The sequence below is a fragment of the Choristoneura fumiferana genome, chromosome 22, assembly GCF_025370935.1.
Source record: "Choristoneura fumiferana chromosome 22, NRCan_CFum_1, whole genome shotgun sequence".
Taxonomy (NCBI): Eukaryota; Metazoa; Arthropoda; class Insecta; order Lepidoptera; family Tortricidae; genus Choristoneura; species Choristoneura fumiferana.
Window position 1 is genome coordinate 13,621,743 of NC_133493.1, and position 26,182 is coordinate 13,647,924.

A 26,182-nucleotide genomic window follows, 5' to 3' on the forward strand; every position below is an offset into this window, starting at 1 on the left:
CATGTCTAACAACCATCGCTAGAAACCCTGATTAAAACCGCATTCAAATCGGTCCACCCGTTTAAGAGCTACGGTGCCACAGACGGAAACACAGACAGACAGACAGATACACATAGCGGTCAATTTTATAACGCCCCTCTTTTTGCGTAGGGGTTAAATAAAAGGAGAATGAATGAAATGAATGAGTGAATGTCAAAATTCCGCTGTCATTACATGACATGTTCTTATGCGCATGACCTCAGCTCTGGTGGCACTACCTATACTACTACTAGCTGGGTGCAGTGTCCCCAAATGGGTCTTGGCCTCTAACACCAGATTGCACCATACTTTCGATCTAGGGCCAGCTCTTGCCAGCCTTCGACCTCGACTTCCGAAAGATCTCTCTGCGGGGCTACTACGAAATTCGAAAATCGAAGGTCGTGTCGTGCCGTCCCGCTGACACTAATATCATTTAATACGAGTGTGAGAGGGACAGTACGATACGAACTTCGATTTTCGAATTTCGTAGTTGCCCCTCCTGGACCTCGACCCTCCACCGATAGGTACAATTAAGTACCTGCATTAATATCTGCCACAGCGGAACATGCAAAAATATCTCTTTACCTACCGGCCCTGGAAATAGAGTCGTATTATCAGATATAACAATACAATACAACACAAATATTCTTTATCTACACCCATATAGTAAATCCTCAATTATGCGTTCAAAAACCATAGGTAATGACCAGCATTACGACATTGGATTCTATTATGAACACGGCTTAATCGTAATGGTCATTACGATACAGAAATCTGTATCGTAATGAGATGTCATACATCATTACAGCACGGGGGGGGGGGGCGCCGCGACCACGTGCAGCAGCAGGTCGTCGCGGGCGCAGCTCGTGGGGCAGACATATACCTACCTAGTTAGAGTTAATGCAGGTCATTCTCAATGGTTCGCAGAACACATGATAGAGGATTTAATATATGGATATAGATAAAATATTGTATGCAACTGTACGTCATTAGGCCTTAAAACACTCATGTGACCCTATTATGAAACTCGGCTACGCACTCGTGTTTTAAGGACCCCTATTACGATACAGTTGCATACAATACTATTATGGCACACCACAAATCAGTACAAAAAATCTATATATTACACAAATACATTCAGGGTAGACGGAGGCGAGGTAGACCACCGCAGCGCTGGATGGTCGACAGTTGACGGCACGGAGGTCGAGACTGGATGAGACGGGCAAAAGATCGCCAAGAGTGGAAGAAGAGGGAAGAGGCCTACATCCAAGATTGGATAACCAAAGGCCGCCATGATGATGATGATGCGATATGATGCAATAATAGGCGGTCTTATCGGTTAAAAGCAATCTCTTCCAGATTTTTTGTTGCAGTTCTAGTTTTCTATTGATGTAGGGAACCATTTGGGTACAAGATCTTAAGATTATATAGATATTCATGCTTTGTTTTAATATTACTAGTGCTCTCGGGAGATATATTTGATATAATTACTAAATTGAACGGTTCGACTCATGATTAGAAGTTTATAAGTCAGAAAGGGTTCGACTTGTTTTGAGTTTTACATAAAATCCTTTTCATAGTCAAGAGTTACGACGTTAAAATAGAAAGATATGTGCAGTAAATGATACTTCTAAGATATTGCATGTTAATACATATCACACTGGTACCCACTTCATTACAAGTCAATGACCGTTTATCTAAGGCTAGACGTTCACTGTTATAAGCGATAATATATAACATGTTGTCAATTAGCCTGGTCAGACTGACAGAGAGACAGAAGTAGTCCAAACTTCGACTGACCAACTAACGTCAATCTAACGTCTAATCATTATTGTACTGAGTGGTTCTATGCACGTGCTCTGATGAAATTTATGATAGCTTAGTAATTTGACCTAATATGGTCTCCCAAGCAGAGGATCGTGGGCTCAAGCCCGCGAGGTACCATCAGCCAAATATGTGGTCTACCACCCTAAAGTTGATAATCGTTTGCATGTCATAAAACAATAATGCCAATCGACGTGTCTGTCAACTTGAAAGTTCGACTTTAGCGACATATTCATTTGATAGGAACTTGTTTAAAAATTGATAGACCACTTATTTGGCTGATGGTACCTTTTGAGTTTATCGAAATTTATATGCGAAAGTACATTCGAAATTTAACATGAGTTTTACGATGAAGAAAAACTTCGTGAGGAAACCTACAGAACCTGTGAAGCAAATCAATGGTACGTGTGAAGTTCCCAATCCGTACTGAGCGTGAAGACTACAGTCAAGCCATCTCATTCTGAGAGGATGCCTGTGCCCAGCAGTGTGACGTATATAAGATGGGGTGATGATGATGATGATCTCCACACGTCTCTGAGAAAAGGACATTTACAGACAGACAGACAGACAGACTACAAAGAGTTCCTATAAATTTTCAATTTTCTGACTGGGGTACAGAACTCTAAATTTTTTTTTCGCTTCTCATGCTTGTAAAGTTCGTACCGTAAACTGCAACCCCATGATAATAATTCCCGTGTCGATAAAAAATTAAAACCTATAAAAGTGCTAAGTTATCGACTCTAAATCAACTCAGGCAATGTTGGGGCCAGAGGGCAAAGTTGAAGCAGTTTACGGTATTTATGCTAGATCTAGGCGACATAAAATGACTTTTTATGCTCTAGTGCATAAACTAATATCTTTGTCTAAGACCAAAGTTAATCAGGTGTCAACAGCGACAAACAAAAGAGTTTCTATATATTTGAAAGAATATATATTTAAAACCTAAATATCAATCCAATCAATCAAAATAAGTATATAAAACTAAAAAAATATGATTATTTTGCAATGCATGAAAAAAAAGGTACCTACTAAGTGAAAAATTGATTCCAGTGTTGCTATTTCATTTCCTTGCCATCAAAGTGAAAAGCAGAGTGTAAAACTCGAGCATTAAACCCATTTTCCCCTCGACGTGTCTGTCCATCCTCGCTGTACCGGCTCGGGTGGCTATATGAACGCCTCGGGCAAAATGGATCGTTTCATGCTCTTGTTGTACAATCTACTATAGTAGGACTAACAAAACGAATAAGTAGGTACAGTAAAATTATTTCATTCCTGACCTACCGTAGAAAATTCTCCCAGTAAGTATCATAATGAATTCCCTTCTCATGCAAATTTCCACAGTGGTCATGATTCATTTGGTTCAATAGTACTATTAACTACTGAAAACCAGCCCTGCGGCTTGCCGTGGCAACACGCTGAGTATGGCCTTTTTGCTTCTTTTGGCACAATGTCTTTTTCTTTTTCTTTCTTTTTTAGTATGTAAGAGTATGTAATAAGGTTGTCTTATTTTTAATTGTATTTTTTTTCCTTTTGCTGTGCCGAAATTTGGCAAATCAATTTATTCTTTTCTTTTTCTTTCTTTTATTATTTCGTTTAGTTTTAGTATTGTAACTAAGGGACCACATACATTCCTGTATTTTTATTATTATTATTTTTTGTATTTTTATTTTATTATTTCTTTAATTGTATAATATAGTTAATAAGTATTTTATTTGTAATTATATTATTATGAAAAAATTACTTTCTGCCAAGTTTCTTGCGGCGCATTCTTCTTGGCAATGATGGTCTTTCCAAAAGCGCTGGTAGTTTAAAAAAAAAATGACGTGTAAAAGTGCCCATTGCGGCCTATTTACTGAATAAATCATTTGAATTTGAATTTGAAGTTGTTTCTAAACATGTTTAATATGTTATTCAACTAAACCACCCACCGAAACTAATTCAGCCAGTTAACAGCCAATCCTCCTTGTTTGCGAATCTATAACCAGTTCTAACTAAATCCTCTTTGAATTCTTTCGAACCATTTACTTATGCCATTTACATTTGCTTATCAAAAGGTTACCTAATCTAAGGTCTGGGAATCTAGTATCTCCCGCTTGTTAGCTTTATAAACATCTTCTGATAAGTACACCTATTTACCTAGTTATGTATGGTAATAACATACATCTACCGGGTGTAGGGTTTGTTAATTTTTGTTATTCATAACGTTTTCCCGTCGAAACCATATTTTTTTTGAGTTATTAATTTGTTTTGTTATAGAACTCTATAAGTTAGGTTAGATTTGTTTTATAACAATTCTGAACAATCAATGGATTCAGAGAAAAAAATAGTTATGACAAACAATACAATACAATTAACTCTTATGACACACATTATGACCAACATTAGGTACTTACATATATGAATTGCTACTATGTACCCCATCCGACCGACCCGTGGTCCGCTCACCGTTCTTCGACCCAATCTTGCCCACCACACAGCAAATAACCTAACCAACAAAAAGTTGGAAAACTCCCGATTTTGTCACTTCAAAGCTCAATATCTCTAAAACGGCTGAACTGATTTTGATAAAACATGTCTAAGTCTAAGAACCATCGCTAGAAAACCTGCTTTCAAATAAAAAAACGTTTAAGAGCAACGGTGCCACAGACAAACAGACACACACATAGGGGTCAAACTTATGACACCCCTCTTTTTGCGTCGGGGGTTAAAAATAACTACAAACATTTACAAGTGTTAGTCAAACTTGATTAATCATCGGCAAAATATTCCAAAGATTTTCATAGACGTTTTGATGATATCTCTGTTGTCTATTATTTGGATAAAAGGCTGTAGATACGAGCAAAAGTAAACCATCCGATAATGTTTATAATTGATATTAGGTAATCTACTTTTCCAATCAAACTAAAACCTATTTCTATATGTAAATAGACCGCACTTTTTGTACTACCAGCACCAGCGCTTTTGTAAACATAATTGCCAACAAGAATGCGCCGCAAAAAACTTGGTTCATATCATCTCGGCCTATATACGTGCCACTGCAAAGCACAGGCCTCCTCTCAGAACGAGAGGGCTTAAGCCGTAGTTCCTTGGTTAATCTAGATAAATTAGCCTAAATAAGCGATTAGCTTGCTGAACTTGGAGAGACAAGGTCCTACCCGCATATTATACGCCTCAAACTAGACCTTGGCTGAATAGTAGCCGATTTATTTGTTTCCTGTATTATGATTGACGTATTTTTTTACGGTGAAGGATCAAACAATATCAATGAGTATGAGTGTACTATATTTGACAATTCTGAACGATGATATGGAAAAACCTCTGTTGAGATGAATCCGGCAAGAAACTCAACAAGGTATATAAATATTTTTTAAACAGATTTACAACGTTAATGTAGTAGGGTAAAAAACACAGAATCACAAAGATGTACCTATTGTTAGGGTCCTCGAAAGGAAAAAACGGAACCCTTATAGGATCACTTTGTTGTCCGTCCGTCCGTCTGTCAAGACCCTTTTTCTCAGGAACGCGTGGACGTATCAAGCTGAAATTGATATCGAATACTTAAGTCTGCGGTTCCTTGAAACCCTGAAAAAATCAAACTTCTGCGCTGACTTAGGTCAACGCAATCAAAAGTTACAGTCATTAAACAACGTGTTTCCATACAAATACCACTGCACTGAAAACCTATAGGGCACTTCCAGTTGTCCTAGAAACTTGAAATTTGGTATGAAGGTGGCTATTATAGCACAAGCAACTAAAAAAAATTCTGAAAATCTTGATTTTTATGTCCGTCTGTAAATATGACCACTTTAATCTGACCCCACACTACGTACATTTTGCTTAAGAGTAGGGCTCTGAATACACTGGATGTTTTAAATCACAAATCGGAAAATCGAGAAATGTCTTCAAGACACGATTCCCGTTTACATACCTATAAATGTGCACGGAACCCTCGGTGCTCGAGTCCGCCTCGCACTTAAATTGCCCGGTTTTTTTGTGTGGTGTGTGCCTAATATGTACCCTGATTTTGTGTTTATATTATACTTTTTTTTGTACTGATTTGTGGTGGGCAATAATAGATGATAATAGTAGATTGTTGCACCAAGAAGAACGTTATATATTTCTGCATCGAGTGTCGATTTTGAGCCCGAGCATTAGCGAGGGCTTTAAAAAGCACGAGGGCAATATAAATTACTTAATGCGAGGTGCATAATCTGCTTTTCTTTCACTATTACAGGAATAGTAGACGAAAAAAAAAACTCATGCTAAGCAATTACTTAATAGGAAAGAAATTTCACTAGCACTCGATGATTCAATTTTTGTAAGTTTACATTCGCACTCTCAAAAAATGACCACGGAAAATTCGCAAGGTTCCCGCCAATTTGTTTTTTTTTAAATTTCTTACTTTTTTTGGCAGAGTTAGTATATATAGCAGATATTTTTACCCGCGATCTGTCAATTATATTCATATTCATATTCATTTATTCGCTTTTAGTGTGGTCTTAATCTAAGAGTTAATTAGCACACACTTAGCCAGTTCTAGCATGCAAATATTAGTATTGGGTATTAGATTACTAAAATATTATTATTATTAAATGTCGTAGCAATTTATTCAACATGTCAATATAACATTTATTACAAAGCAATAATTTAAGTCACAATAATCCATTAGGTCAATACTTTGGTGTCATAGCTTAAACCAGATACGCAATTCGTTTTTAAATTTGACAATGACTGTAATACGTCGTATACGTTCAGGTAAATGGTAGAACACCTTCACAGACATCGCGTGACAATTCCTTGAATATAACGCACTTTTACATTTTGGAACTACTTAGTAACTCTGTAGGATCCCTGGGCCTTAGGTTTATTATTGGTTTGGCCTACTAAAGAAGAACGGATAACTGGCGACAAAGACACAGGTAAAAAAGGTTTGTAACCGAAAACTTACATTAAGGGCACAGTATATACATGCTAGGTAACGTAAGCAAATTTATTTTTTTAAATAGTGCTCGACATATTATATTGATATAGGTACTTAATTATGTGTATGTTTTTGTACACGATGTACGTACCTAAACATCAATTACATAGAACAATAGGTAAATAATATGTAGACAATAGATAAGCACTTACAATGTCTTAAATATAGTTGTAAACAGTTGCTATTAGGTAGAGTAATAATTAATTACATTAGTAATGAAGCTATTTCTTATCAACAGTCACTTGACCGATATTATGTTTGTTCTATTTAGACGCACTTTATATACTAAATAGTAAAACAACTTGCATTATTTTCAGTTTTGCAAGTTTATGATAGGTAATCACAGTACTTAGGTGTTTTTGTTGCTGATAGCTTTTATTTTTTCCACAATAGTTAAATAAAAAGAAAAAATAAGAAAATAATAATTACCTAAGAAAAAAAATAAAGAAAACATTCGTTACAACAAGGAAAGAAATCTCTTAAACACACTCTTTGTCGAACCCTAACTGATTGCTTCTCTAATCCACTTAAAGGTTGACTGGTAGAGATGCCTTAAAGGGATAATTCCGCCTTTGTACAAGTATCTCAAAGTGTATAAGAGTATTCTGTTTATTTTCTTTTGTTCACTAAAGAATTTACATAAATACGTGTACATACAAGGAAAGAAATAAACCAAAAAAATAATACGGTAAAATGTCAAGAAATGGTCCCGAATCAGCAAACGGCCAGTCTTGCGAACGGTGCTGATCATTATTTCTGTATATGGTCATCCATCATACATTATATATCTATTAAAACAAACTGCTAATATAAAGCCTTATGAATTGTCTCTTGTACACGGAAAAAAGTAACTCTTTGAACAAGAATATTCAAAGTCTCGGGAATATTGTTTAAATCCAAGTAATTATTTTCTTTAAGTAGGATAATAGTTTTAACCCAAAACAATAATTTTGTCTTCATCCAATACAATATGGCGTCCGGCTATATACCTACGAAATATTATTGTCTTGGCCAAGAGTAATTGTCTTAATCTAAGACATCCTTTTTTTCCCCGTGTACAGGTTTATTACATAACGAACATTCTTGCTATAGTTGTATGAGTATAACAACTTATGATAACAACAAATAGACACCGGTGTTAGTGTTGTGAATATCGTGAACTATGTGAAATTGTGAACAGTGCAAAATGGATCCCCGTGAACTCGTGCCTTTGGAAGGTAAGTGTGTGACTGCTGCACTCAATAACCTATTTTAACCAACGAAAAGTTGAAAAACCCCCGACTTTGTCACTTCAAACTTCAATATCTCCTAAAACCCTCATTCAAATCGGTCCACCCGTTTAAGAGCTACGAGGCCACGGACAGACACACATGGCGGTCAAACGGGGGTTAAAAACGGTGACTAACCTGAATTACAGTTTTAGTAATTTCATGATGCACGCCGTCAGCTGATCGGTCAATCAGAGCTATGCGGAGTAGTTCGGAGCTTTTGTACAGTCAGTAACAGAGAAAGATCTCTCTCTCCCTACGATAATTATATACATGTATGTACCGCAGTGATGCTATAATTATGGCTCTATAGATATTATACCTTGGATGAACTGTACTAAATAAGCCTAATAAATCCCCGTTATTTGTTTCCCAAACAAAAACAAATGCTAAGTACACAAACTATTCGCGCTTTAATGCGCAATATAAAACTGGTTATACACCGGTATCGTGCGTATCAGGATCTCTTAAACGATCGATATATATAAATCTCTATCGTGCGAAAATATTCTACTCTTTAAATCATCATCTACAGGGTGTTAGGCAGTCAGATGTGGAGGTTTTAAGGGATGATAGTTAAAGTCATTCTGAACTTTTCGACAACATTTACTATCATGCTAATATTTATTTCACCCCCTGTTTAGCCTGTATTGAGTTATTTTTTAGTGTTTTGCCTTCGTAATACCTTGGTTCTTCAAAATAAATTCAAATAATTGCCCACTACTGCTAGACTGATCAAAAACTCTTTAGACATGACGATAAAAAAAAAACTCAGTAATTTTGTAACTTTGCGTGACTACAAAATAAAACAGTGATTTACGCGTACAAAATAGTGCTTAATAAACTTCTTTGATTTACGGGCTTTCTAATAACGTGCCATTTAAAAAACTGCTAAACACCCTCTATATATGTCCCACGGCTGGCTACAGATCTCTCAGGATGAGAGGCCTTGAGCTTGAGCTGTAGTTCCCACGCTGGCCTAGTGCAGATTGGGACCTTCACCCTCACCATTGATTGCTTCCCAGATTTGAACAGGTCCTCATGATGTTTTCCTTCACCGTAAAGGTCGTGGTACAAATGTAATTTTGCATATGAATTTTCAGCTCAGAAGTAAAGCCAAGAAGGAGAGCCTAGATTTGCACCCACTATCCCCCGCTTGAGAGGGCATAGGTCCATTTTACTAACAAGGCTTACTCTTCTAATACCTACAATAGAATAATAATATATTTATCAGAAGATTTATTTTCCAAAGAATATTGATAAAAAATGTATAACCAATAAGTACGGCCAACCAAACACAAACAGCCAGACACTACGTCAGCAGTAACCTTTGCCAGACTTTAAAGACGGGAATTAGCAGACCTATCAGTGGCAAAGCGTTCATAGAACCCTATTCTCACCGGCTTGCCCAAATAATAAAAAATGTTTTTATTATCAGAAAACTAATCTGGTCCATAGCACCAAATAGGACTACATCAGGACATACATCTTTTATAAAAGATATATGCGATCTTGGCTTCTGCTTTACCACGGTAATATCAGACGCTACGCCACTGAGACCTATTGATGATATAAGTACATGGTATCTGCCCACAGCTGGGCAGCCCCGGCCGCGACCAGCTCGTTACTGCAGCCACCTCGCCAGCCGCTCATGCTTCCGAGGCCCCGTCCGACTCTGCCGACTGCTTTTCCTCCTCATCCTACTGCCCAGTATGTTTATATTCGTGCCTCTGTACTTACGGTAAGCTTACTGTAAACGTCAGTTTACCCTTGATAGACAATTCGTTTCATAGAATGGACGCTTCACAGAATATTTTCGTCATAGAATTATCGTTTCATAGACTGACACTGTTCTAAAGTCAATGTGGTCCAACCTCACGTGCCGTTTCAAAGCTTGCGTATAGCGCAATATTCGATAAAATTAAAGTGTTTGAAATTAGAACAATGTCATCATTGTCTCCTTAAGATTATTAGCTTAAAAAAGTTGGTGATTTGGATACACAAAATAATTAAAAGGTAAACTTAAGTTTTTTAAACAAGTGACATAACAATCATTAAATAATTATACTTAAGCAATACTAGAAAACATTTAAGATTTTTTTGGCATTTATGCACTACTTGCATATATTTTTATGATCTAGATAAAACCCACCCTAATCGCATAATCAGATTAACTAAACGTTTCACAGATAAAACTATATTTTTTATCGCGAGAAGTATAAATTACTTACAATTTTATTATAAGGGACCATATTTAGAATAGTAATAAAATGTACTCAGCAACTTCACAAATTGTCTGTAGCTTATCTTCCACGTCATTCATGTACAGTCAAGTGTAAAAATATTTACTTATTCAGTTTCAAAAATATGTACCATCAGCCAAATATGTGGTCTACCACCCTAAACTTGATAATCGTTTGCATGTCATAAAACAATAATGCCAATAGTGGTGTCTGTCAACTTGAAAGTTCGACTTTAGCGACATATTCATTTGTTAGGAACTTGTTTAAAAATTTATAGACCACTCACATACCACACTCTTATGCCGACGCAATAAGGCCGAAATAACATAATATGTTTTTAATAATATTATTTTTGAGTGGTTCGAATAGACTTATTTTTGCACTTGACTGTACCTACGTCGTTTTGTCACAATAAACCTAGTTTAAGGCTCATTTTCACTGATCGATAAATCGGTCGATATTTAGCATGCGGGAACTTCTTAACGACCAAGCATAGTCCTCACCGCACATGCCGAGCTTGAGCCTTTTGCCACAAATGATTTTTTCTTTCTTCCTTTCATTAAAAAATATTGAGCAAAACCATACCATTATTTATTCTGTGGCAAAACTCAGTCGATATACAGAATGAGTATTCCCCGCATGCTGGCTCTCGACCAATGATATTCACCGAAAATCTCCAGCATCCCGCATGCGGGATTATTGTATTACAAACAAAAATTTCCCGCACTTAGTATGCGGACCCTAGCGAGCAATAACGTTGAGCATGATCTAGAGATATCTTGCTTATTACATTACGAGTAGGTATAGTCCAGGGTTTCTCAAAGTGGGGTACGCGAACCCCTAGGGGTTCGTTATTCGACGGTAGTGGGTTCGCGACAAGGTTTACGTGATGGTGGCTGCAAGACTGGCAAGATGATAAGATTGGTTTTTGAAGTCTTTTATATATGTATGTATGTATGTATGTAAACTCTTTATTGTACAAAATAAGTAAACAAACATAGATGACAAACAATTAAATATATGTAGGTACAAAAGCGAACTTAAAATAAATAATATAGGTACATTATAATATTATGATGATGATTGAAATAAAAATCCTCCTTAGTTTCTCCAACAGTCCATTTTATTATTTTCTTTGGGGGGGGGGAGGTAGGGATTCGCTGTCATCTAGAAACTTTAACAGGGGTACGTGGAGCCATAAGTTTGAGAAACCCTGGTATAGTCGAACAAACTAATCATGTACCTTTGTGCTACTTATGACATGTTGACACCCCATGCGTTCGTCAAGGAAATCATACAGTATGTATAGTGAAATTGATTAATTGATTATTGAAAGGTTCCGCCCTGCTGGTATAGTAATCAGTTTCTTCGGCTGTAGGTACATTGTGAGCTCATGAAGGGAATCCAAGAATTTTACTAACGTTGCACAAACACCCGCTCCAACTTTCATGTCTCTGCTGCAGCGCTTGTATGTTTTGGATTTAAAAAATATTTGAAATTTTGATTTGAAAAAGTAATTTTAAATTTTCATTAGTTATTTCAGACTTCCAGCTATCTATATAACTAATTTCATCCAAATCCTTCAAGCCGTTTTAGCGAAAAGGAGTAACAGACGTACGCATGCACATACAAACTCCAACATTTTAAATAATAATTGTAAGATTACACTTATTCACATTATCTCGTAATAATGAGGTTTTCACAGAGGCAAAATATCGCTAGATGGCGTTAGTGAGGTCCGTTTGACGTTTACTTGCGATTGGCTCATTTAGTTATTTAACCAATCACGAGCAAACGTCAAAACGTACCTCACGGTACTAACGCCATCTAGCGATATTTTGCCGCAGTGAAAACCATCATTATAAATCTTTCTTTCCACCCTCAATCACCAATAGCTGGCAGTCTACTACAGTTCGTTTCTTGAGGAACTTTTTGCCACGCACTATGAAACTTTGGAATCAATTGGCAGCACCAGTGTTTCCGGACCGTAACAACTTGGGATCTTCAAATGACGAGCTTACTCTTTTCATAAAGGGCCGGCAACGCATCTGTAATTCAACTTATCGCACACCTAGATCATGAGTGTATCAACTCAAAATAATTCACCATTTTAAATTAAACCTGCCATCTAAATGAAGTCTTAATTAAAATTGTATGTTATTTTGATCCGGCTCGCACCTCTTTACCGTGGTGGCCGAGTGGTTGGTGGCCTCTCAAGCAGAGGATCGTGGGTTCAAACCCCGGCTCGCACCTCTGAGTTTTTCTAAATTCATGTGCGAAGCTTCGATCAACAATGTGCGAAATTACATTTGAAATTTACCACGAGCTTTACGATGAAGGAAAACATCATGAGGAAACCTGCACAAACCTGCGAAGCAATTCAATGATGTGTGAAATTCCCAATCCGCACTGGGCCCGCGTGGGAACTACGGCCCAAGCCCTCTCATTCCGAGAGGAGGCATGTGCCTAGCAGTGGGACGTGTATAGGCTGGGATAATGTTATTTTGAAATGATACCCTCTTGATTTAGAAGTGCGTTAAGTTTTGGGTGACCCCTCCTTGGTGAGACTTTCGTCAAGTGACTCGCCTGCTCTTTGGCCGCCTTTCATATAAAAATATCTTTATTCTCTATAATATTTTTTCTCCAGATACCGCGTGTTCTCCGCACAGATGTACCCGATGAGCATGACCGATATGAGACTGATAGACAGCAAGATATCACCCACATGGTGCCAGGTATGTCCATGTTGTGTCTGCTCCCGTAATAGTCGGAGGCTCTGCGCTCGAAGTTGTTGACCACTATGTACACCTGGGACAAACGGTCCAGTTAGGTAGGTCCAACTTCGAGAAAGAGACCACTCTTCGAATCCGACTCGGCTGGGCAGCGTTCGGGAAGCTTTATTGACCAGTGTGTGTTGCCAGTTATGGCATACGGATCTGAGACGTAGGCGCTAACGATGGGCCTCATGAGGAAACTCAAATTCACTCTGAGGGCTATGGAGAGAGCTATGCTCGGGGTTTCTCTGCGGGATAGAATCAGAATGATGATATCCGCAGTAAAACTAAGGTTACCGACATAGCCCGAAGAATAACGAAACTGAAGTGGCAGTGGGCGGGGCACATTGCTCGCAGGACTGATGGCCGATGGCGTCAGAAGGTTCTCGTCACGAGATGTCGGTAGGCCTCCAACAAGATGGAGCGACGACCTGGTTAAGATCGCGGGATCGCGTTAGATGCGGGAAGCACAAGACCGGTCTGAGTGGGGGAGGCCTATGTCCAGCAGTGGACGTCTTTCGGCATGATGATGTACTATGTACAGTCAACCAATTTGATTCCTAGGCCCTCACAGAACCATGTTGTAAGGACATTATACGTCATTCAATAAACATCGTTACAGAGAATTCTAATTATTTATTCAAATTCAAATATATTTATTTCTCAAACATAGGTGACAACAGGTAAATGTCAGGTAATTATCAGTAACACTATGTTGCGCCAAGGTATACAAATAGACACAGTTTCAAATGCAGCATGCTTCTTACGAACAATTAACAATTCATAATACATATCTATTTATTTATCTATTTATATAAATACACAATATTCAACGATATAATATCTCACTTGGCTATATCGGTGACCTTTGTTCTTCTATGTATCTCTTGGTGATTCATGGTATTGCTTACACTAGACAGTCAGCCCAAACGTCACCTAGGCACAGAATAAGTAATAGTACAAGTACAGAAGCTTAACTGCCGTACAAAAGTGACATTTAGGCATAAGAATCGTGCCTACTTTATGCTTCTCTGTCTATCGCATAACTCGTGTTCACTCGCACGCGTTGAGTCGCACTGAATCGCCTCAACGTTGGGGAGGCCCGGTATGTACTTGTTGCTCGGCGGCGGAATGGCCTAGTGACACCCCCCTGACCTAGGTTCTTTTCTAGTACTACGACACCTGTCGGTCAATAAAGTAAACAAAACATCCTCCACAATTCCAAACTCACAATTCGTTACTTTCTCCAATACCTTAATTTTGAACTGTTCAAGGTAATTCTCAAACGGATGTCAAATCTTATATTACACAACACCGAAAGATAACTTATCTCCATGTTTATCGTCCATAAGTCTGGCATAATATTGATTAGCCTGGTCATTCTATAGTTTTTTTTGGAAATAATTCGATATAAGGATATTTTTTTGCTTTTTAAAGTAACATAAGATGTTAATCATCATCATTATCAGCTGAAAAACGTCCACTGCTGAACAAATGCCTTTAACTTAGAACGTCACAATGAACGACAACTCGCCACTTCCATCCAGTGGTTACCCGCAACTCTCACGATGTCGTCAGTCCACCTGGTGGGAGGCCTGCCAACACTTCGTCTTCCAGTTCCTGGTCGCCACTGGAGAACTTTTCTCCCTCAACAGCTATCTCTTCTTTAAGTCGCGTGGCCCATATTCTTCGAGCTATGTCGATGACTTTAGTTCATCGGAATATGTTAATACGACAATATTTTTTTCTTACAGCGGCAAGTAGTAAAATCCAACGCTACCTTCAACGCCTTCGTGCTTCCTGGTGCCCCGGAACTCTCGCAAGAGCTGGTGCCGGTCTCCATGACCAGGGAACTAGAATTAGAGGATGACATGAAGGAGTACTGGGGCTTCTACCTGCTCAAGGGTTCCACAGTTACAGTGTCTGCTTGCGTGAGGTTAGACTGCACAGCTTATTAATAAGTAATACACATTCTCACGTACAATCACGCCTCTTTCCCAACGAAGAGGTAGGCAGAGACTATTTGTTTCAACCTACTACTTCCTCAATAGGTACTCATTAGTCTTTTCAATCATGCTAGCCTGTTTCGGCTCGTCAGCTTATTGAGGCTGCGATTTCACCAGACACGTGCGAGGATGTGTTTCTTCTCTATCTAACGGTTATCTGTTTTCCGTGCTATATGTCCAGCCTATTGCCTAATTATACAAAAATTCGCTTGGCTATGTGACACTCGTTCTTCGTATCTCCTTTGGCTGTATTGGCTGACTGTACCGCTCCTATTAATATAAAATTTTAATGGTGGTAGGACCTTGTGCAAGGTCCGTCAGGATTGCAAACAACATCTTGATCGCTAATCCTGCCGTGAAGCAGCAGTGCTTGCACTATTGTGTTTCGGCGTGGAGAGTAAGACAGCCGGTGAAATTACTGGCACGAGAGGTATCCCATCTTAGGCCTCTAGGTTGGCAACGCGTCTGCAATACCCCTGGTGTTGTGTGACCCACTTGCTCGTTTGCCATCCACTCGAATAAAAAAAAATCATCACATTCCAGATGGCCCGGCGCATCTCTCATCATGATCAAGGGCTACAAGCACCTCCAGGAGTGTGCGTACATCGGCGACAACTCCTCGGAGGAGCTCGATGAGCTGCTCGAAGCCAACAAGCTCGGTCTGCTGTCCAACACGAGCTTGCTGGAAAAGATCCAAGAGTTGAAGAAAGTTGACGGCAAGGCCAATGACCCTGGTGAGATGTTCTGGAGGACTTGGGACGAATTAGACTACTTGATTTATTACCCACCCTAGAACGTATTCACAATTAATTTCACTCAACGCAAGCATAAGCGTAACAGACAGAGAGACAAACGGACTGACAGTTATTTTAGCATTTATTATTAGTAGGTAAGGAAGTAAGAATAAGTAATTATAATTTGGTTATAACTACAAAAATAAAAACTACAGAATATTTACTAAGTTTCTTTGTCCTCTTCATCAGGTACAATGACGCGACATAAAGCTGGTGTGAGTTTCCACGATCCGCGGCATACCGCAAACGTCACGTCAAGCGAGTCCGTTCCAGCCTATGACGTGACGGATCACGATCCCAAGGTAATGTAGATGAGATATAACAGTATTATAATACTGAAGAAAATACATTACCCCTAATAAATGTTACATTACAATAATCAGTACCGACTTTACGACGGCGCAAACAGTAAACGTTTCTTAGTATCTGTATGGTTCCCAGTAGATGACACAAATGCCACCTATTGGAAATTAAAAAAATATGAAAACAACTACTGGCAACAGTGACCAGCATTCGTATGTCTAACTTGAAAGTCACATTTTGGAACTAAAAATAATACGGCTCAACTCCCGATTACTTTTTTCGATTGAGACTGAAACCAGAGTTCTTTGACAATATTGGGCTAAGTAGTAGGCGTGATTGTAGTCAAACGCAAGCCTATGTTCAAATATCATCAAGAAGACGTCCTCTACTTATTAAACCAAAGGCCTCCCCCTTAAAGTGCCACAATGGAAGACCAAGGTCTACCTAGTAGATGACCTACGTACGCCGCATCTTTCGCTTTGTGATCGCCACTTGGAAAACCTTCTCCCCCAACGATACGATGTGGTCCTCTTACTCGTTCAACTTACATATTCTGTAACCTATGTTACTGTCTATAGTTCTACGGAGAATTTCAAAGGATCTTATCATAAAAAGTAACTTTTTCAAATCCAGGAACTCCGTGAAATCCTCGAGCGTTTCCATGCCTTACGTCAGGCAGCTAAGACTGAAAGCTTCAAGCACTACAAGCCGCCGCCGCATCTGATGTCGCTGCCGGCTCTTCACCGCCACAGGGACACCAACGTGGATCGAGACGAAAGGCGCTGGTTGTCTTTTAAAGGTTAGCTTTATTTACAGAATTTGTTTTTTCTGTGACGTGGTACGAGTATGTACGTAACTACTCGATTCTCCAAGAGTTATCTAAATGTTGTATGAAAGAAGTGGTGAAGGAGCAAGAAGTCCGGAGTTTGTAGTTGGTAATGTAAAGCTGTACTGCCCACGGTCATATAGGCCACTTCACTTGTATTAATTTTTGCTGTTCTAAGGAAAAAACTTTGTACAGAGTTTTATCAACTAAGTTGATCATGATGGCCGTTGCTTCCGAACAATTTAGCTCATTGTTGTCACGTTTCAGATATCGATGGCAATATTAGTGTGCAAGTTTCAAACAAAATAGAGACTGTGACAACAACTGCAAGAAATGAAGAAGTTTCGATAAATGAATACTCAAAAGCTCAGCTTACAACTGATAAAACAAAAGAAAGTGATATTAATGAAGATTCAATGTCTACTAAAGCTCCTGAATCTAAAGAAAGTGATATTAATATAGCACCATTAAGCAAAGAATCAAGTGAAGATCACGAAACAATTACACAATCGACAAATATTGTCACCACTGAGAAATCCTTTTTAGGAGTAGATAACAAAATTGAAGTAGAAACTGGAAAAGATCTGAAAGATGATACTGCAAATACTATAATTGAACGAACACCGGTAAGTAAATAAGATAATGTTCCACACATAGTCAATTAGAAGGAGTAAATATTGTCGAAATAAACACTGTAAAAATGCCAAGTTAACAATTACTAGCTAGATTGCTATCTTCCGATGACTTTAGGATTTAGTTAGATCGTAAAAATTTCTTTGACTTTATCTGTCACAATTTTATTTAATAAAACAAATTAAAGTAACAGTTCTGTGGAAATTTCCAGAGATCTTATCAAAAGATTATTGTCAATTGGTATTATCTATAAACGGGGTTAGTGCAATAACGCTTGTATTGTTTGTGTAAGACAAACAGTTGATGCTGTTCATTGACGTTGCTGTGTGAACTTGTTGTTTCCTTTTTGTATGAAAAATTATAGACGAATACAGGCGGATTCTGGACACCAGATGCAGCCTATACAATCGTATAATTGTATACCATTTACCACCGTATTTACGTGAAACAATCACACTTTTGTTTTCCAATAGTGCCCACCAATTTTGGTTTTCTGTTTTATACTTTTTATTTTCCAAACTTTTCAAATATTTCCATTAATTGTTATTTAAATTCATATTCTCTTCAAATCTCCAAAATCAATGAATAAACCTTTAAGTGTTACAATACTTTATTTGAAAATATGTTCCCGGATTTAAAAACTTACATTTTCTTGGAAACCTGATTAGTTATTTACACACATACAAATACAGTCAATAATATTATAATGATAATGTTTGTGAAGATGTTTGTTAACCAATCAGTCAAAAAATAACGGCTGATCGGACTGAGAAACTTTGTTTATAGGCACACAAAGATTTGAAACATAGGATTCATAAATATCCCGGTAACGCGTTCCCGTGGGTTAATATTTTAACTTTAAACAAGGATAGAGGGCGCTCCAAGAACGTCGAAGTGCTTCGGCTTTCAAGATGATGTAGTCTGCAATCAATAGATGGCGTTGTTCGAGCGAACCTGTGCTTTCAATTATGTTACCGTAACCTCTGATTTTGCGGGTTCTCGGTGGAAGCAGGCCGCTTCCAGCCAAAGTAACTGGAGGTCTAATGGGGGAGACCTATGTCAAACAGTGGGGTTCTACGATTAGTATGCCGATAATGATAATGATGAACTTCTTTTCAGCCCAAACTAAGATTATAAATGTTTCTTCTAAAAGTATTTCTAACGCAGTCAAAACCACTGGATAAAGCTAAATTTACAATAGTGGTATTATGACATGTCACAATTTTGTTTACCTGTTTCGGTTTGGTATGAAACACGTGTCTATTTACTTTACAAGCTTGTTATATTCAGAGCTATTATCATATGACTGTATATCATAATTGTTTTATTATTTGGCATTATGTCTTAGGTAGGTATGTTATCTTGTTCAAATTTACTTTACTTTGGAAACAACTTTCATTCTTAGTTTAGAGTGAGGAAAATTCTCGCCAGCACACTTACGTGAAACAGTTTTTTTTAATTTTGCTTATAATCTCCCCTCCGACTTCTGAAATAAAAAAAGACAACATTGTGAAAACAAAGCAGTAGATTTTTAGAAGCAATTCAGGTCTTAGTAATGTTAATGTTGTAGCCAGATGTAGGCAGAATATGCACCCTTACGTTGTCGGCTATCCTAAAAATTTGGAAAAGCATTTCGCTCGACTTTTATTATATATTTTATTATCTGAGGAGTGGTATTCCAATTTTCATGTCATGATTAAAGAGCACAGACGCCGTCTTCATGGTTTACTATGGAATTCAATTTTCAAGCGTACCATTTTAGACTCATATCAACAGTGGGACGTCTACTAACCAATAGACCTCCAGTTGCTTCGATTGGAAGCAACCTGCATCCACCGTGAACCTGCGGCTTTAACCAGGTCTTACAATCCACCTACCTTGGTGGACGCCCTACACCACGTTTGCTGATCCGCGGTCTCCATTCAAGAACTGTTCAATCCCAACGGCCATCGGTTCTCCATGCCATTTTAGGCTACATCTTCACTAATCTACAGACGTCATTTTAGTCTAACTTCTAACGAAAGCTTATCCTAAATAAATCGGTACCCTTCTTTTAGTGACGGAACCAGGATAAAAAGCTACAGCACACACTTAAAGATAAAAAGGAGTTACTAATGTTTCCTTACGTCTTTTTCAGAGCACCCAAGCAGACCCAAACTCCAGGGAGGTCTTCGAGGACGTGCTGCACAAACTAGAGGCACTGGGTCCCAGGGGCACCCGGGTTTTGCAGAGACTACACGAGACCATGGGCGTCAAATATCCAGAACATGTAAGTACCACTAACTAAAACTTAGCTATTGCTTTCCTGTGACTTCTTATGTCACTTCTAGGGATGGGAGTGCCTTGTGCTGCTTGTACTGTGGGGGAGGGAAGGTAGCTGCTGTGGCGCAAACTAGCGCTGCCTACCCTGAAATTAACATTGAAATTTATATGCTTGTATAATGGTATAAGGCATTAGCATTATAAGCTACTATTCTCAAAAGCGATTTGATTGTTGGTTTGCTTTGTTATTATGACATAATTTGAAAAAAGTAATTTGTAGCTGAAATAGCTACTATGGCCTGTTAAACAGAGGACCGCAAGTTCAAACTCGGAATCGAACCTTTGAATTTTTCGTAACTGATCTGTCAGTCTACCTTTCAGTCTCTCAAGGACCGGCAACGCACCTGTAATACCCCTCGTGTTGGCAGGTGTCCATGGGCGTCGGCGATTGCTTGACCTGCATGCTCGTTTGCCCCCTCTTATATATATAAAACCTACGAGGTCGTTCTGTTTATGTACAATAAAGAGTTACAATACAGTACAATACAATACAATTTTTTAAATTACCAGGATAACAAGTCCGATATAATGTCCGCCGTGACAGGCAGCGAGGAGGAGCTGGACCGGCTCCGGAAAGTGCTGGTGGAAGCCATCGACGAGGAGAAAACGAGGTCGCAGAGACAACGTGAGTGCTTTATACCTTTTTTGAGCAATGGACCTTTGTTTGACTACAATCACGCCTGATTTGATTCAAAAGTGTTACCCCTCCAACCGATCGATGCCATCGATCGATATTGAACAATATTATATAGATCGAACTTAGCTCTAGTAAGAAATCTCTTCCGCTAAGTTGTGGGCTACGAACATAATATTTATTCGTAGGTTGTGGGTGAGCCTGCGGCTTGAGCTGCGCTTTTTAAGATATGATAATGTTAATGTTACAGCTGTGCTCTCAAGCTGAGGGTCGTGGGTTCAAACCTCGGCTCGCACCTCTGAGTTTTTCGAAATTCATGTGCGGAATTTGAAATTTACCACGAGCTTTGCGGTGAAGGAAAACATCGTGAGGAAACCTGCAAAAAACCTGCGAAGCAATTCAATGGTGTGTGTGAAGTTCCCAATCCGCACTGGGCCCGCGTGGGAACTATGGCCCAAGCCCTCTTGTTCTAAGAGGAGGCCTGTGCCCAGCAGTGGGACGTATATAGGATGGGATGATGATGATGATGATGAATGTTACAGAGAAGCGTCGCGACGCCCGCGAAGAGGCGCGGGTGAAGCGCGAACTGATGCTGGGCCAGATCGAGCTGACGAAGCAACTAAATGAGGACGACGATGCGAGGGACTTCGCTGCCGAAGAGGTATAAACATCTGGATCTAAATATCAAAACACCATACAGCACCACACTGACAAACAAATTAGTCTTTATAGTTTCTCTCATCTCGCCCCATATCATGTTCCACTGCTGGGCACAGGGATGCCTCAGAATGAGTTTTTCGGGATTTACATTCGAAATCATATTTGAAAATTTAACAACCATTGCGTTGCCAAGAATAACATCGTGAGGAATCCTGCACATACCTGCTGAGAAATTTAATGGTGTGTGGAAAATTTCCAATACGCACTGGGCCTGCGTGGGAAATATGGTCCAAGCCCTCTCATTCTGAGAGAATGGGGGCGTCTATAAGCCGATACGATGATGAAACATAAGTGTGGCCCTTATTTTCTTTTAAACAGATTTTTTTTCATCATAAGTCTTAAATTTTTTAAAGGGTCTAGAACCAGACGGCTACGCAGAAGACCACAAAAATATAAACGAGACTACCGCCTTCGACATGAGTAACTCCGAGTTCTGGTCCTCTTTCTCCAGCTCGGAAGAAGCTCTGCTCGAGTGTGAGGGTCTGATCCTCAACCTCCCACTCACGCCCCACACCTCCTGCACTAAAGAATCTGATGAGACACACAGTCTGGCCGCTTCCAAAGCTAATGCTCTTACTTACCGGTAAGTTTTTTTGTATGATAGGGGGAAAACTAGCAGGCGGGTCACCTGATGGAAAGCAATCAACCAGCCAAACCAAATGGAACCATCTTCCTAGGACAGTGTTTCCAGAGCGAAACAACTTAGGGATCTTTAAAAAACGAGCTTATCAGCCTCTAAAAGGGACGGCAACGCACCTGTGTCACCCCTCGTGTTGACAGGTGTCCATGGGCGGCGGTGATTGCTTCCCATCAGATGACCCGCATGCTCGTTTCGAGGGTCTTCTATAAATAAATAAAAAAAACACCGCCACACATGGACATCCATAACATAAGTAGAGTTGCGGTTGGGTTGCTGGTCCTTTGAGAAAGGAGTAGGCTCAATTTTTGAAAATTTTTAAGTTGTACCGGTCCGGAGAGGACTGCAGGGTCACACTTTGTAGTCTTACGCAGTCAGCTCATATCCCAGTACGTTTGCACTGGAATATGAGTTGTCTCAGCAGCTAGTACTTCGGGCCGCGGGGCCCGCTTTGTAACCAGTCACTCACGGAGCTTACTGGTCACGGAGCTTACTGGAGGACCGTCCTCCAGTAGGTAAGCTCCGTGAACATTATAATTATACAAATTTATTAGTGCAGCAACTTCTTTGATTTCACCTCCACGGTATCACTCCCTAAAGGACTATCCTATTTTAGGATGCCAGGCATAACATATTTCAGCCTTTTTTTTAATAAATTATACATTGTGTTACTGGCAGCCAGGTTTTGAGGTAGGTAACCATGACATTAATTTGATTAATAAACTAAAATTCAGACTTTGTTAACTTCCTAACAAAATTATAATTGCCAGCAACGTAAATTGATAAGTAATAATCAAAGTATCTGTCGGCTGTCATTTACAATTACCTTGTCAATTTCCTTTGCTGGTACATGCTGGCAGTAGAGCTGCCATAAGCAGTTTACTTTGTTAGAAAGTTAACAAAGTCTGAATTGAAATAGGTTACTTTAACCTTCCTTAAAAAAAGCCTGGCTGCTGGTATCACAGTGTATTAGGCATGTATTTAAGAAAATCCTGAACTCAAAAGTCATTCCCCAATTTCTAGAGTCCCAGCCAACGGGTACTACTTCTTCGTGTTTAACTCCGAGAACGAAGTCCAAACTAACTTCATCAGAGCCAAGTTCGAAATGCAGAAGACAAGATACGAAGTCGCGAAGACTGCGCTACGGGAGTGCAAGAACAGCACCGACAGGTGTGACCTGCTGCTGGATATCTTCACTAGTCAGAAGGTAATGAAGTGGAAGATAGGGTACAGTAGGTCGAAAGGTAGTTGTTGCCTGCAACTTTGTCTTTCTGTCACGAACCTTGCGAAATTTCTTTCAGGATGTACTTAGGGTTTTTTTATGTAATAGCAGACAAACGAGCAGAATGTTCACCTGATCTTAGTGATTACCGTCGCCCATAGACATCCGCAGCACCATCAGGACTGCTGATGCGCTGCCGGCCCCGCAAAAACGGGTACACTTACTTTTTGAAGGTAACCCATAGTGAGTTGGAAAAACTCAGCCGCCAAACTATTTAAACGTTTAAGAAACTATAAGGAACACTCAAATCGCACGGTGGTTGACCGCCACCCATCAAGATGATGTTGATGGAAGCTACTTTTATGCCGAGTAGGTGCACTAAGAATGGATGATTTGGACCTTTAAACCCTACTAAATAATACTACAGATGCGAATTTACCTAAATTTTATTTGAATTTCTGTAATTTGAATACACTTCATTAAGTAAACAAAAGCCGTGGTGGCCTAGTGGTTTGACCTATCGCCTCTCAAACAGAAGGTCGTGGGTTCAAACCCCGGCTCGCACCTCTGAGTTTTTCGAAATTCATGTGCGGAATTACATTTGAAATTTACCACGAGCTTTGCGGTGAAGGAAAACATCGTGAGGAAACCTGCACTAACCTGCGAAGCAATTCAATGGTGCGATGAAGTTCCCAATCCGCACTGGGCCCGCGTGGGAACTATGGCCCAAGCCCTCTTGTTCTGAGAGGTGGCCTGTGCCCAGCAGTGGCATATAGGCAGGGATGATAATGATGAAGTAAACAAAAACAGCTTCAATGATGATTCCATCTTCCAGGTGGTCCTGGAAGTGCCTCTCCGCGCCAACGAGTCCCTGTGGAACGAGCAGTTCGTGATCCTGTCGGAGTGCGAGCCTCGCACCTCCATATACCTGGTGTGCGTCATCGCCGTCCCGCTGCTCATCATGATCTTCGCTTTCCAATGACGATCATGATAATGATTTATGTGTATCAATTTAACTTCCGAATTAGAAACTTCTCATGGAGTCTTAAGCGGTAGTTCAAGACTGATCACGATACTCACTCCATCTAGCGATAATTCACCTGACAAGAGACCCTCATTAGTTCCTTACATCGACCAGCTTCAAATTAAGCAAGGAGGTTATGTGTTTTAACTCAAAATGGAAAATTCTGCTTATTTGCGTAGAAAAATATTTTTAAATTGTAATAATTACAATTTACCTACATAATTGTGATTAATATATTTTTTATTTATTTGACTGGATGGCAAACGAGCAAGTGGGTCTACTGATGGTAAGAGATCACCACCACCCATAAACATCTGCAATACCCCTGGCGTTGCCAACCTAGAGGCCTAAGATGGGATACCTTAAGTGCCAGTAATTTCACCGGCTGTCTTACTCTCCACGCCGAAACACAACAATGCAAGTACTGCAGCTGCTTCACGGTAGGATTAGCGAGCAAGATGGTGGTAGCAATCTGGGCGGACCTTGCACAAGGTCCTACCACCTGCAATAACGTAACCTACATAACGATATTGCAATATATTTTTGAGAAAATCTGCTGGTAGTAGCTGGATGCGTGTAGCCGAGGACAGCTAGGACGCGATGGCGCTCTTTGGGGGAGGCCTATGTCCAGCAGTGGACTACCATAAGCTGATGATGATGATGATGCATAGGTTTTTTCAACTCATTTGGCTATATGCGCTGGTTGTACGCCTTTATATTGTACGATTTTAGACGAATTAATATATGTGAAGTTTCCAATTCACACCGAGGCTGCAAGTGAATTACAGCCCGAGAACTCTCATTCTAAGATGAGGCCTGTGCTCTGCATTGAGACGCAATGGTTTAAAAAATCCTGTACAATCATTTAACCCACATTCGGCTACTGATTATTACCTAATACGATGCAAGTGGAGAAATATTTTCATTCGAAAAAAATTAAGCTTTTATAGGTATAAAAGTTAAGTAACAAGAACAACTAGAAAGAAGACTTAACATGACGTTCGAGTCTAACATCTGGTAGCATGGTGAACGGTTATGTTGCTTTGAGGATGAGCACTGGTTAAGTTCGAAACGCGTCAGTGTCTGTGTGTGTTCTTACAATGTGGAGGTGGAGTAGCATGAACACACATTTGTTGCACAGACGTAGCTATTACTTAGTTATATTAGTTTTTATTTTCTTATTTTAATGTTTTTCCACTTGTATCGTATCTTATTAGTATAAGTAGCCTTACAGGGGTTAAATTATAGTACAGTCAAGTGCAAAAATATGGACTTATCTAACTCTTCAAAAATATGTATCATCAGCCAAATAAGGTCTATCAATTTTTAAACAAGTTCCTATCAAATGAATGTCGCTAAAGTCGAACTTTCAGGTTGACAGACACTTTTATTGGCATTATTGTTTTATGACATGCAAGCGATTATCAGCTTTAGGGTGGTAGACCACATATTTGGCTGATGGTACCGCATATTCCTATTCCGACATAATAAAATGAGGCCGTGGTACGAGTAAAATATTTTTGACTAGCTTATGCCCGCGACTACGTCTGCGCGGATCTAGGTTATCGCGGTGCGCCCTCTACCGAATAAAAGGTATCCTATGTTGATCCTTTGGGTTCAAACTACCTATATACCAAATTTCATCAAAATCGGTTCAGTGATTTCGACGTGAAAGGGTAACAGACAGACAGACAGACAGACAGAGTTACTTTCGCATTTATAATTTTATATAGTAGGATTGTTTCAAATACTTTATAGTATTTTTACTATGTATAGCATGATAAGAGGATCTTTTGTGTTGTCTGTATGTATGTGTTGATTAATTCAGAAGAATCGCTACAATGCACAGCTGCTTCTTCCTGCAGGATGTTAACTTCCGAAACCAAAGTTCATAACGCGTACAAATTGCAATATCTATGTTTTGTTCGTGAGAAAGTACCTACCTACTTTTCA

General features: G+C 39.3%; 1 protein-coding gene across 11 annotated transcripts in view; it reads left to right on the top strand.

Moving 5' to 3' along the window:
* Positions 1-25,789, top strand: part of LOC141440521 (uncharacterized) — a 30,288-nt gene extending 4,499 nt beyond the window's left edge. For 8 of the 11 annotated variants that reach the window (XM_074105065.1, XM_074105061.1, XM_074105060.1 and 5 more), the window contains exons 2-15: positions 7,885-8,040; positions 9,688-9,832; positions 12,982-13,069; positions 14,863-15,044; positions 15,658-15,848; positions 16,098-16,210; positions 16,845-17,010; positions 17,305-17,663; positions 19,808-19,939; positions 20,503-20,617; positions 21,169-21,287; positions 21,700-21,929; positions 23,007-23,190; positions 24,041-25,789. In XM_074105065.1, the coding sequence (XP_073961166.1) occupies positions 8,010-8,040; positions 9,688-9,832; positions 12,982-13,069; positions 14,863-15,044; positions 15,658-15,848; positions 16,098-16,210; positions 16,845-17,010; positions 17,305-17,663; positions 19,808-19,939; positions 20,503-20,617; positions 21,169-21,287; positions 21,700-21,929; positions 23,007-23,190; positions 24,041-24,187 (2,202 nt within the window). In that variant the 5' untranslated portion in view covers positions 7,885-8,009 and the 3' untranslated portion in view covers positions 24,188-25,789. Of the gene's footprint in view, positions 1-6,511; positions 6,771-7,884; positions 8,041-9,687; positions 9,833-12,981; positions 13,070-14,862; positions 15,045-15,657; positions 15,849-16,097; positions 16,211-16,844; positions 17,011-17,304; positions 17,664-19,807; positions 19,940-20,502; positions 20,618-21,168; positions 21,288-21,699; positions 21,930-23,006; positions 23,191-24,040 lie in introns of those variants that run through there. The other 3 variants (XM_074105067.1, XM_074105069.1, XM_074105070.1) reach the window with 3 other exon arrangements.
* The last annotated feature ends 393 nt before the right edge of the window (positions 25,790-26,182 follow it).